This window comes from Heterocephalus glaber, unplaced genomic scaffold, assembly GCF_053883595.1.
Source record: "Heterocephalus glaber isolate CG9 unplaced genomic scaffold, H.glaber_assembly_v1.0 deba00001569, whole genome shotgun sequence".
Taxonomy (NCBI): Eukaryota; Metazoa; Chordata; class Mammalia; order Rodentia; family Bathyergidae; genus Heterocephalus; species Heterocephalus glaber.
In genome coordinates this window covers 11,556,260-11,570,295 of record NW_028258354.1, presented here as the reverse complement: position 1 = coordinate 11,570,295, position 14,036 = coordinate 11,556,260, and the positions used below count along the sequence as shown (strand labels likewise).

The following is a 14,036-nucleotide window of genomic DNA, read 5'->3' as shown; positions in this document are numbered from 1 at the left end:
GAATTATCAGATAATAAAGGCATTTTTCATTTTTAAAAAAATCACTTGCATATCCAACACTTTTCTGCCAGAGATTTCGTTTTTATACTCAATTATATATGAGCAACAGCAGCCCAGGGTCATTTTCTATGCACACATGCTCTACCTTGGCTGGTATGTTTGGAAATCCATATTCTTGATGACTCTGCTTTAAAGGATGAAAGCCTGTTCCTGAAAGAGAAATAAAGAAAGCTAGTACAAACATTTTTATGTTTCTATTTTTTTTTTCTTTCTGAGATTGAAAATAAGTATCTTGCTAGTAATGTTCATGTCTATAGTTTAGTTTCACTCATATGGAATGGTTACAAATTTACACATGTGAAATAGTTTTCCAATGATCAAATATTACACAAATATTTTTTTCACTTAAAACATGAATTGCTGCTTTAAATTATCATCAGACATCATTAAAATACAAACTAGAAAATTGAAAGCAAAAATGTAAAATTGTTACCAGCTTTTTGTACATATATTTAAAATTTTTAAAGTTATAAAATTATATTTCTGTGGGCTAGTTTATTAATTTATTTAACTTTTGGTATCAGGGATCGAACTCAGGACCTTGCGCTTACAAGGCAGGCCCAGCAGCACCACTGAGCTAAATCCTGGACCCGGTTAGTTTATTTTTATACCATTTTATGCCATAAGGTATTATAGGTGGTTGTGTGTCAGTGTGTACGTGTTATGAACCACCCATATTCACTTCCTATTCCCAAATATAGACTATTACTATGTTTTTTATAGTTCTTCCTGCACTGAGGGAATCAATATAGCTTTCTACAAATTATTAAAACCTTGCTGTTTCACTGTCATTTCTAACATTTTGAATCAGACTTCAGAAAATTTTTTTCACCTTCCAGTTTTTCTTAGATTATGTTGCAGTGTTTAATTATTTTGATAAGAAAACTAGTAATTAATAACAAAATTATTAAATAACACTATAAAACAACTAGATCTTATAGACATTTATAGAACATTCCACCCAAAACAGAATATGCACATGATTCTCCAGTGCATGCTGGACATTCTCTAGAACAGGTCAAATGGTGAACAATTAAGTAATCCTCAATCCAGTCATGGTGGTGCATGCCTGTCATCCCAGCACTCAGAAGCTGAGGCAGGAGGATTGCTCCTAGTTTGAGGCCAGCATGGGCTACATAGTGAGTTCAAGGCCAGCCTGGACTACATAGCGAGACTGTCTCAAAAACAAACTAACAAACAAAACAGATAGATAAGCCTCAATATATTTGGAAGGTTTTAAATCATACAAACTATATTTTCTTTTTTAAATTCATTTTTATTACTATGATGATCCATTATGAATGTATTTATTATGTATTGCAAACAATGTATATTTTCTGATCACAAGGTAATTAAAATAGAAATCAGTAACAGAAGAAAATTTGTGAAGGTCACAGATATGTAGAAATTAAACAAGAAATTCATAAATAACCAATGAGTCAAAGAATTCACAAGGTAAATTAGAAAATACCTTGAGATGAATAAAAATGAAAACCCAACATAACAAAACCTATGGGATGAAACATGAGCAATGTTTATAGGAAAATTTATAACTGCAAATGCCCACCTCAAAAAAGGAGAAACACTTCAAATCAACCACCTAAATTTTCATCTGAAGGAACTAGAAAAAGAAAAGCAAACTAACCTGAGGCGAGCAAAACAAAGGAAATGATAAAAATCAGAGTGGAGATAAATAAAAAAGAGAAAAACAAAAAAAGAGAAAATCAGTGAAACCAAAGTTAGTGCTTTGCAAAGAGGGAGAAAAAAAAAAAAGACAATCCTTTAAATAGATTTACCAAGAAAGAATGAGAGAAAACACAAATTACTGAAGTTGAGGACACATCCCTACCAAGCTCACAGAAACAACAAGAATTATAAGGTTCTATAAGTTATCCTATGAACAACTGTATGCCAAAAAATTAGGTAACTTTGACAGGGAAGATTCCTAGAATGACACAAATTACTCAAACTAACTCAACAAGAAACAATCTGACTGCACATACAACAAAGAGATTAAATTAGTATTACAAACTTCTCATAAAGAAAGAGTCAGGCTCAGGTAACTTCACTGGTTAATTCTATCACACATTTAATGTTTAACACAAATCCTACACAAATTCTTCAAAAATAGGAGAGAACAACTCCTAAATTATTCAATGAGGCCAGTATTATTCTGAAACCAATGCTAGGCATAGATATTACAAGGAAAGTACAGAGCAAGATTTCTTAGTAATACATATGTAAAAATTCTCACCAAAATAATAGAAAACCAAAGTGAGAAATATATAAGAAAGATTATGTGCCATAATTGAGTTGGATTTATCCAAGACATACAAAATTTGTTTAATATCTGAAAATAAATGTAACACGCTAGAAAAATAGAATGAAGAATAAAAACTGTATGTTCCTCTCAAGAGATTGCAAGAAAGCATTTGGCAAAATCAATACCCTATCATGATAAAAATCCATAAATAAACCCTAAAAACAGATGAGAATTTTATCAATTTGATACAGGGCATTTATTAAAAAACCCATACAGTTACAATCATACCTAATGGTAAAACACTGAATGTTTTCCCCTACAGATTATACTAAAAGATCTAGCCAAAGCAACTAGACAAGAAAAAGTAACAAACATCCAGAATTAGGTACTGTCATATAGAACAAAATTTGAATTTGGGGGGCTGTAAAGGCACTAAAAGCAATCATCCTGGGCCGGGGATTTAGCTCAGTGTTTCTGGTGCCTGCCTCGCTAGCGCAAGGTCCCAAGTTCGATCCCCAGTACCAAAAAAAAAAAAAGCAATCATCCTTTTGTTGTTAATAAAGTCATAAAATGAAAGATTAAAATGATTCTTCTGAGAAGACTGTGGAAAGCTGTAGATTTCATATCAAACTGAAAACTCCTGATCATTGAAATACAAAAGAGAAATGGGTATGTAAGGACGTGACCACCAGAAAACATAACAACAGTAAGTAAACATTCTAATTTCAACAATTTGATTATGGGGAGTGTTTTAAATCTGTGAATAAACCATCTAGTGGCAGCAACCTGGATTACAGGAAAAGTTCTGGGTGGAAAAACAAAGCCTTTTCAAAAAGTAAGACTTAGAAGACAATTCAAATCTAGAAAGACACATCTGGAAGTTACAATGTGAACAAGTATTCCTCTAAAAGTCATCCCATCAAAGAGGACAAAAATTAAAGAATGGTAGACAAAAACTGATTATCTGAATAACTGATAAATCTGTCCATGGTAACAATATAGAAAGACTAAATCTTCTTATGCATTTCTCCGTTAGAAGCTTCAACTCCTAATTCAGGAAGTGGCTACAAGAATTAGCTACAGCTTGACCTGTTCAGCAGGGTACACGTTTCCAAAGAATCATCACATTTCACTTTTGACAACCTGTACAATTTTCAGGGACGGGGTGGAGGAGGTTAGGGCGTCTGGTACTAGGATTGAACTGAGGCCCTTCACACTGAGCTACATCCCAAGTCTCTTTTTTTTTTTTTTATTTCTGGGACAAGTTCTCTTTACATCGCTAAATTGTCTGGGCTGGACTTGAAGTTGTATTACTCCTGTCTCAGCTTCACAAAGCACCCAGGAGTGTACCACCATACCCAGCTACAATGAACTTCAAAATTATGATTCAGTTCAAGGTATCAACTCAATAAATTACAATTAAATAATAGTATTTTCTTTAGTAAAAAGACTTAGAGTAAGGCATTATTCTCATGTTCATCTTGAATTTACCTAACTCCTGCTACTAGAACAGTAAATAATTATCTTTCTAATCAGCTAATCTCATTATTTTAAAAAATGAAAATATGCAGCAGAGTAGGAGTCAACCAGGAATGTGGAATTTTTGTCTAGTTAGTTAAATCACTCTCTATTGCATAAATAAACAACACAGAGATGAAAATATACCCTGAAATCTATTCCAGAACACTGAAGTATAAAACACACCCATGTGTCCTTTTAAATTGGTATAGGTTTATACTGTGAACAACAAGCCTTGTGGGTAGCTTCAGTGGCTGGAAAATGCTCAAATAATGAAAATATATTCCATGTGCAATTCCCAGGGACCCTACCTTTAACTTGCTCAGATTCAGAATGAAGCACACTGTTGTACTAAACGAAGTGAGAAAAAGAGTAGACAAAAGGTTAAAGAATGACTAGCAAAGTTATATAGATAATATCATGGTAAAAACTTATTAGGAACTAATATCCCATTAATTGTAAAATAAAACTCATTCTGAAGCTATAATTTTCTGGTACATATTGCTCATGATTTATCCTTGTATGTGTAAATCTTATTTAAATAATAAGGGAGAGGTTCCTATACACTAAATAAGTTACCAAAGAACATGTGTGCAAATATACAAAACTGAAAATATAGATATAGTGGGCCAAAGAATAAAGACATGGATTCAAAAGTGTCCAACCCAAGGATCCCTAGTCTATCACACAAAGGCTTGGGATCACTCAAGATCATTATTGTCTCAGTAAATCCAAGTGGAAGAAACAGATCAGATGATGGTAAGATACTATTTTACTGACAAAAAAAAAAAAATTAAGAAAATTTTATGGGCTCTATTTATCAGAATCAAAACAGACAAAGAGAAGAATTATGGAATGAATGACAGGCAAGTAAGGCAAAGTTAAGACTACGGCATAATAAAAGCAGTGAAGATACAAAAAATCCAAGTCCATTCTGGAGGCATCATTTGCACTAAAATACATGGAGAAAATCTAATTATATTTCTAAATTCTAATCATATAATAAAACAAAGTATAGCATTATCTGTATCTGTACTTTACTTAAATATTATGTCTTTTTTTTTTTTTTTTTTGGGTACCGGGGATCGAACTCGGGTCCTTGCGCTTGCACAGCAGGCGGTGAAACCACTGAGCTAAATCCCCGGCCCTAAATATTATGTCTTGATTGTTATGATTCAAAGAGTTTTTCAGTTTTTGGAGTTGATTCTCTTAGCTGTTAGAAATGACACATTTTAAAGCCAGTAATTTGCAAATAAAAGTAAAAAATACATATAAAGCAGTAGAAAGGAATACATTGTATAAGTTAGGCAATATGGGAAGAAAACATCACACACACACACACACATGTGCATGCATCTACACGCATGTGAAGCTGCAAGGTCCTCTGCAGATGAAAGTGACAAGTAAGGAATCTTTGAGACGAAACATGATGAGTCTATGTTTCAGGCAAAACACATTATTTCCATTTATAAATTACAATTCTTATAGGACAGATCAAGAACAATATTTTAAGAATGTGTTTACCATGCTTCGTAATTAAATGAATAGCTCGATGATGCTCCATGTCCTGGAGAATCTGTAAAAGGTCACCGATGGTCTTGTTTTTCTGGGCCCAGGACCATAGCAATTCTCTTGTTCCACTTTTACCTTGATCTACATATTTTTCAATGTGACGAACATCCAGCCAGCTACTTGAAAGTCTCTCTGCTATAGAAATTGCAATAGAAAGAACAAAGAATAGTTTACTTTTATTGGAATATTTGTCTTTGTTACCTTATATATTTTATTTTATTTCATTTTATTTATAATTTTATTTTGAACTAATTTAGCATATACTCCCTACCCATCTTCCATTAATATTCACTTTACTAACCATAGTACAACTACCAGGATCAGTAATAACTAAATTGCAACCCTTATTCTAATTTCAATAGTTCCCCTAATGTATTTTTCTGTTCACAGATCTTATTGTTTCCCTCATTGCATTTAATCATTTCTGCTCTGAATCTCCTCCAAACTGATTCCTCAGTCTTTCCTCACTTTTCAGGACAGGGAAATGATAGCATCCTTTTCAGGGCATAACAGCCACAGGTTTGTGAGATGGATGTCTTATCACCATTAACATTTACCTAGATCACTTGGTTAAAGTCATGTCTAAAATTATCTTTCTCCTTCTTATAATTAGTATTGGAGGAAGTTCTTTGAGGTTATGGAAATACCTCACTTCTCCTGAGATTTGGCCCACAAATACCTGTACCCATCAGTGCCTCTTGTTTATTATAATTGTTACTGTGTTATTTGCTTCATGATGATTTTTCACTTTCTCTTTTTTCTTCTATTTTCATTAACTGTAACTTTTCTGTATAAAAATTGTCTTTTCTCCTTCGTTTATTTATTCATTCAACTTTTTATGTATATCAGTATGGACTAATAGATATTTTATTCTAATGGTTAAAATCCAATACTATCAGTGTTTTGTGGTTGCTAAAGTTGTTCTAGTTTTCTTCATCTAGGTTGGTTCCTGTGTTCTGATACATTCTATCCTTTTTTCTTTTTAGCACATTCTCATTTTCTGGCTCTACAAAGTGCTCCAGGTTAATTTTGAATTTCTCCTTCCCCAGCACTGGAATTAATTACTTGGCCAAAGATCCCTAATTTCCTTATTGGACAATTGTGTTTAGAAACTAGTCCAGGCGCTAGATGTGCTTATCATGGCCAGAGTTCTATTGCTTGTAGGCCCTCTAACCAAATAGACCTAGGAAATGTATGTATGCACACTAATAAATATCTTCTTGTTTAATACTACTATACTGCATAAAGTACTTGAGAAATTGCTGTTCCCCACCATGAGAAGCACATTAACTAGGTCAGAATGTAATAATTTTTTTGTCCTTCGCCTAGGAACATCCAATTAAGATGTCTTCCACAGTCACTTAAACATTCTTTTCTTTTTTGCCCCTTCAGTGTAGTTATTATTCATTTGTAACACACTTGGATTCAGCTGTTGAAGTTTTTTTGTTTTTTTTTTTGGTACCGGGGATTGAACTCAGGACCTTGTGCTTGTGAGGCAGGCGCCGGAACCACTGAGCTAAATCCCCGGCCCTAGCTGTTGAAGTTTTTAATGTTTGTTCCACCCTGTCTTGTTGAACGTTTTTGAGAAATTAAAAGGTAATTTCTGGGTAGGATCAAGGAAGTGGTTCACTAAAATGCTAATCTTTTCAGTGCACATATCTGTTTAAGGCCTTGTACAAACATCTTAAAGTGTTCCTAAGAGTATATGAGCTTTTATGGTGCACCAAGTTACCAGGATTCTTGAAAGTGAAAATGTATTCTGCCTTGCTGCATGACTTCCAAATTTTAAAGACTACTGTAAGGCAAAAGAGGGAGAGAGACAGCAATGACAGAAAAGGTAGCTTTCTTGTTCCTATGATAATACTTTCAGGTTAGCTCCAAGTTCGATCCCCGGTACCAAAAAAACAAATACCAAAAAAACAAAAACAAAAAATTAAGTAAAAATATTAGGCCGGTCATGGTGGCACATGCCTGTAATCCCAGCACTCAGGAGGCTGAAGCAGGAGGATCACTGCAAGTTTGAGGACCGCCTTGGCTACATAGTGAGTTCAAGTTCCACCTGAACTACACATTGAGACCCTATCTCAAAAAACAAACAAATACACAAACACAAAAAACAAATAAAGTAAAAATATTAGCAAGTTGGGACAATTTTATTTAATATAGAATTAGCCCTTCATATCTGTGTGTTCTGCATCTTTGGGTTCAACCAACTGCAGATTAAAAACATTTTTAAAACCTTGTATCTATATTAAACATGAGCAGATTATTTTCCTGTTATTTTTCCTAAACAGTAGAGTATAACAAACATTTCCTTAGCATTTACACTGACTTAGTTATTGTAAGTAATATAGAGACAATTTATTAAAGTATATGAGAGGATGTATATAGGGTTTATTCAGATCCTTTGCTGTTATATATAAGGCACTTGAACATTTGTAGAGTCTGGTACCTGCACAGGTCCCAGAAGCAATCCTCTAAGGATACTGATGAAACAACTGTGTACGTTATCTGTCTTTTTAGTTGAGGCATATTTTTTACATAAATACTTTATTCAAATATTTTCAGAAGCTCTTCAGAGAACACTGCAAATCAGTGTCATCCAACTCTGCTGTTATCTACAATGTGCAATGAATGCGCTACAGTGACTGCAGGCACCAAATGTGCTTGGGGAACGGGGACAGGTTTCTAACTAAAGATGGAGACACCAGGGAAGGGTTCCTACAGGGGTGGCTTCTGAGCCTTAATCAATTTTAAAGCTAAGAGTACTTCTAAAGGGAAGCCAATTCTTTTTTTTTTTTTTTTTTTTTTTTGTAGCGGGATCGAACTTGGGTCCTTGCACTTGGAGGCAGGCAGTGGAATCACTAAGCTAAATCCCTGGCCCTGGGAAGCCAATTATTAAAGAACTGTATCTCCAGGAACACGCTTAGCACACACACTTGCTGAATGACAGAGCCCCTGAGTGTTCACGTAAGAATTTAAACTGCATTCTGAAAGCAACGGGACCAATCTTGGATTTCTGAAAAAAGATGAAAAGAGATGACAGCTTTATTTTTGGGGGAAGATCCATCTGGTGACAATAGGTATGGGAAACTCATATGCAATATTTACACATAGAAAGGTATAAACATTTTATAGTTCACACAATTGTCACAGTAGGAAAAGAACCATTTATAACTGTTAGGGAAAAGCACAGTTAATTTTCCCAATCCCAGGGGTTATCAACTTTCCCACATAATTCCATTCTCCAATTTTCTTTTTTGTAGTTTCTGAACTTCCCTTTAAAAGTACAGAAGGTTAGCCAGGCATGGTGGCACAAGCTTATATTTCCAACACTCTGGAAGTCTGAGGCAGGAGGATTGCAAATTCAAGGGCAGTCTGGCCAACTTGGTGAGACCCTGACTCAAAGAAAAAATGGTTGGGGATGTAGTTAGGCACTAGAAAGTTTGCCTAGCATGCGTCAAGTCCCGGGTTCAATTCCCAATATGGCAAAAATAAAAAGTTTTGTTTAAATGGGGCAGCAGACCATGGCCCTGTGCTCTCTTGTCCCGTGACGTGGCTGAGAAACTGCTAGTGTAAACCACTCTTCCTTAAGCACACTTCTGAGATTCAGCAGGAGCATCTGTGAACAGATGCCAAAAAGCTGGAGTTTTTAGCTCCCTAACCCTGACTAGGGGCAAATGAATCTGAGTTTGCACTAAAATCTACTGAAAGCTAATTTAGGTCAAGGAATTTTTCTAATCCTAGAAGTTCACTGACCAAGGATTCAGTTGGGTACTGCCCATACACATGGATTGCTTCCAGGATTAGAAATAAAATATTTTCTCTTTTTCTGACTAGTGATTCATGATGCAACCTTAATAGTTTTTCTCTAAGTATGATGCATTATGAATAGAAGCACCACCGAAGAGTATTATTAGCATCCATAAAACCTGTAATTCATTTAGATGAAATTCTATAAAACAATCGCTCCAATCTGATGCAACAGGAATGCAAATTCTTGATATGTTAATTACATTCTTCAATATTCATAGTTTTCTCCAATCTTTCCTAACCTGCTTCCTTCCAGAATACAGGAATTTGTTTATGCACAGAAAAATCAAATAAAAAATATAGAGGAAAATGCCTCTAATTGTGACTGTTAGAGTTACGACTAATTGTGCTGTTAAAGTTAAGAATTTTCTAACTTTTAACTGCAAAAATAAATTAGGACAAATAAGCTGTACTTAAGCATTGCTTAAAACCATTTTTTTAAGCAAACCTTTCTTTGAAAGGCATCTTGACATAATATAAACCAAAAAGGCAACTTGAAAAGTTGAGAAATCAGTTTATCTGAAGACAATGACTGCTTTGCCAGTAACAATACACACTCAGTGGTCTTTGGAGGTTGTTTTGAGAGTGCAGGACTGTTCAGGTAGTCTAACCACTGGGGAATTCAGTTGCAGAAATCATATGCAAATATGTCTCTGCAGGGGTTTTTTAGAATAATGCAACAAACCCCTATTTGGAACCTTTGTATTTGCATAAAACCACGTGCCAAAATCCCTAGGAAATTAAGACCACATTCTTGCAAAGTTTGTTTTTAGATAATGTAATGGGGAACCGAAAGATCCCTCTCTTCTTCCTACAAAGCACACAAAAAAGTCAATTTTTTAAAAGAACCTTTAAGATTAAAGATAATTTTTTTTTTTTTTGGTACCGGGGATCGAACTCGGGTCCTCGCGCTTGCGCAGCAGGGGGCAAAACCACTGAGCTAAATCCCCGGCCCCAAGATTAAAGATATTTTTTAACTCCAAAAATGTAAAGCAAAACTCAAAAGTGTAAGCCATATCCCTGTAAGTATTAACACCTACTAGTGAATAGATTTTACAAGACATAATAGTTTTCCATGCTTAAGCTCATGGGTACTTTGTACCCCATACCTGAGTAAGATTCATATTTCCTACCTGGAGATAGGAAACACTGTGCATGATTCTTCAAGTGTCTCTTAGACCAAGGTAAGGACCTAACCTAAAATGAACTACCTCTGGGAGAGAATTTAAGAGTAGTTCGTGCTCAATCTCAGTGTTTCACACTAAAATTCAGAGGTTGTGTATTTCACACCCAGGTGATTGATCAATACTATTTTTCCATATATTCTTGGTTTAATATCTTTATAGCATTTGAGAGATCTGTTGCCTACACTGAATTTGTAAATCTGTACAAGCAGGAGCCATATTGTTATATATAGTACAAGGCGTTGTCTAAGGCTCTGTCCATCAAAGTTTGGTTATTTTTTTAGTAGTACTGGAGATTGAACCCAAGCCTTCTCACTAATTATGTTCCCAGCCCTTTTTATTATTTTTTTGTTTTGAGGCAAGGTCTCACTAAGTTGCTGGCTGGTCTGGAACTTGTGATCCTCCTGCCCCAGCTGTCCAAGATGTTGGGATTACAGGCATGTGCTACCATCCCTGGATGATTTTGGACGCTTAATAGATATCTGTCCATTCATTAGTTCACTCAAAATACAGATACTGATATTTAAAGAATGCCTGTTCTGTGCGAGGTACAATTTTAGACGCTAGGAAATAATGTAAAAAAAAAAAAGCCCTGCTCTTATGAAGCTTATTTCTAAATAAACAAACAAAGAGAGTGTGAGAAATGATAAATTATACAGAGGAAAATGAAAGCAGGAGAGGAAAAGGTCATAAGGAGTGGAAGGGGGATATCAATTTTAAAAGAGAGGTCATGGTGGGTGACAGTTAAGCAAAAATATTAAGCAAGTAAAGAAGCAAATCTCAAGATTATCTACAGGAAAAGTGTTCCTTGCATGTTCAAGGAACAAGGAGGATAGTGTGGGTGGAGTCAAGCAAATAAGAGGGTGAAGGAAGCTGGAGAAGCTGTGTAGAAGTTCAGTGTTTAACCTGAGTAGGATGGGAAGTTTCCAGAGAGCTCAGAATAGAATAATATTATCATATACTTTACTTGCTTAACAACCTTGGTGACTGTTGTGTTGAAAAGTGACTTGAGAAGCTCAAGGGCAGTAGTAGGGAGTCCAGTTAGGTGACTACCAAAGTAACCCAGGTGAGATAGGATCGTAGTTGGGACCAGGATGGCTGTGGTAGCAGTGCTAAGAAATGATTAAAAGATTAGATAGCTCCTAGAGTCAGAGTCAAAACATCAATCAGTGAGAGACAGGATGTGGTTTCTGAAAGAAAGACACAAGAGTGATATTTTGGCCTAAATAAATGGAAGGATGACTTGCCATGAACTGAGATGGTGGGAGTGGCATTTCTGGAATGTTAAATTGGAAGCATCTGTCAAATAGGCAAATAGACAGCGAAGCTGGCATTCAAGAGAGAGACCTACACTAGAAATTTGGGAATTATTAGCATATACATGGAATTTACATGGCAGTGGTTATTGTAGATAAACAGAACAAAAGAAGTCTGTGGACTAAGCTCAGAAGTATTCTAAGAGATAAAAAAGATTTTGTAAGAAGAGAAACCAGAGACTGCTCTAAGGAGGAAGGAGTGATCAATATGTCAAATTAGATGAAGACTGAGAAGTGACCACCATATTCAGCTAAGATGAGGAGGAGTTTGAAAGAGAGAGATAGAGGATGAAAGCCTGATGGACAAAGTTCAAGGAGGAATAAAGGTGTTTGATTATAAATAGCCCCTTTGAGGAATTTTGCTATAAAGAAGAACAGAAATGGACAGTATTAGTTTATAGTGCAAACAAGATCTAGAGAGAATATTGTAAGGAGGAAGAGCACAGAGGTTTAAAAATCAGAGAGGGGATGAATATCTCTCTACTCCTTAAGCAGTGGCTGTACATAATGACTGATTCGGGCTGGCATTTTTGATCTCTAGTTTTCAAGACTGATTATTTTCCGCCTAGCTCTTATTTTCAGGAAAAGAAGATATTTTTAATAATAATATTTGACAAAGTGTTTTGAAGAATAATATGTAGAATATGTCCAAAGAGAAATAGAATTGAGGTAATGAAAGAATGTAGTAAAATAGCTATTACATTAAGATGCTAGTAAACAAGGGAATTTGGCCCAAGTGATAGTTCTCAAACCAGGCTGTACTTCAGACCCTTGACCCAGATATACAAATCAGCCAATATAGAAGTGAAGCCAGGATACTTGTATATTTAAAAACTTGCACAGGTGATCCTGGTATGTAAGTGACCCATCTACCTTATCTTGAAAACCCTCATCCTATCATAGAGCTGCTATACGATCTGCCTTCCTCTCGGCTGCCTGTGGCAATGTAGCCTGATATTCACCATCATCAAGAATCATGATCAGCTCAAGACAGTTTTACCAATTACTATTATAATTGTTTTCTATTTGAAATGTTGGGACTTCTATGCTTTCAGATTCTCACCTGTACAGCCCTGTGTGCGTGTGGGTGCTGGGCTTGAACTCAGGGTCTCTCCGTACCAAGCATACATACATTACCACTGAGCAATAACCGTGCCCCCAGCACAGCTTCTTGATTTAGTCCTCTCTTCCCTCTTCAAAGCCTCAAAGTCAAGTTTTCTCTCCCTACACCCTTTCCCCCTTTTTCTCCCTTCACTGTACCAATAGGGAAACTCAGCATGTTTAATACAGGCAGTTGCCCTGAATACCCTGACCTATGCCAACCTTCCCTAGTGCCAAGCTATTTGTGAAGCAGCTGGTCAGTTCCAGCTGTTCAGTCCAGGCAGTCAGCAGGCACAACTCCCTGTATAGGGAATTATAGCTGGAGCATTAGGGAGTAAACATTTTAGGTCCTTTCCCTATGAAAGAACATTGAATTCTATATTGATTCAAAGGGATATTGGCCAGACTATCTATAAAGATAGCACTCTGGTCCACAACATGAACCAACTCAAGCCCAAGAAGGCAATGTGCTATCTACAGTAATCAGTACAAGGCTATCGCGATGAGTCTAGGAAGCCAAACAATAACCCCTATAGCAATTTGCCCAAACCACCAGGACTGATAACTTTCTTAGCTTTTTTCCTAACTTGTAGGACCAATCGGATAAAGTCAAATATGCACACCTAAATGATCAAGTGGATTCCTCACTTCTAATTAGGCTACCCATAACTTCCTCTTGCCAACAGGCTGCAATGGACATAGCTGTAACCTTGCCATTCCTCTGCCTGCCTTTTGAGCTGCTGGTTAAAAGTAATGGTGGCTGACTCTTTGGCTATGAATAGCCTGTTCTCATTTGGGTGGTCTTCACTTACTTCCACAAACAGGAAAGTGGGGCTGCATGCTTAAATGGATCACTGAACTGTTTTTTCTGGTGAGAAATGCTATGTACTATTATAGGGAGGCTATGAGTTGCCCTGGAAAATAATATAGCAGTAGCGAGTGTAGGGTGTGGTTCATGGATAAGCCGTAGGTCCAGGCTGCCACAGTGCAAGTCCTGGCTCTGTCACTTCCAGTTGTGTAAACAGTTCCAGTTGGGCAAGTTACTTTAGCAGTTTGTACCACAGTGTCCTCATCCGTTAAAACACTAACGATCACAGTACCTGACTCATAAAGTGACTGGAAGGGTTACATAAGATACCCATGGATGAAAAGCACAAATATCTGGTTTCAATGCTATGGAGAGAGAAAAAGAATCTACCAGACTGGGCT

At 36.1% G+C, this 14,036-nt stretch overlaps 1 protein-coding gene across 1 annotated transcript in view; it reads right to left on the bottom strand.

The window, feature by feature from the left end:
• Positions 1–14,036, bottom strand: part of Irak3 (interleukin 1 receptor associated kinase 3) — a 51,784-nt gene that overhangs the window by 36,333 nt on the left and 1,415 nt on the right. The window contains 2 exon segments of the mRNA XM_004861099.4: positions 146–210; positions 5,366–5,548. Of these exon segments, the coding sequence (XP_004861156.4) occupies positions 146–210; positions 5,366–5,548 (248 nt within the window).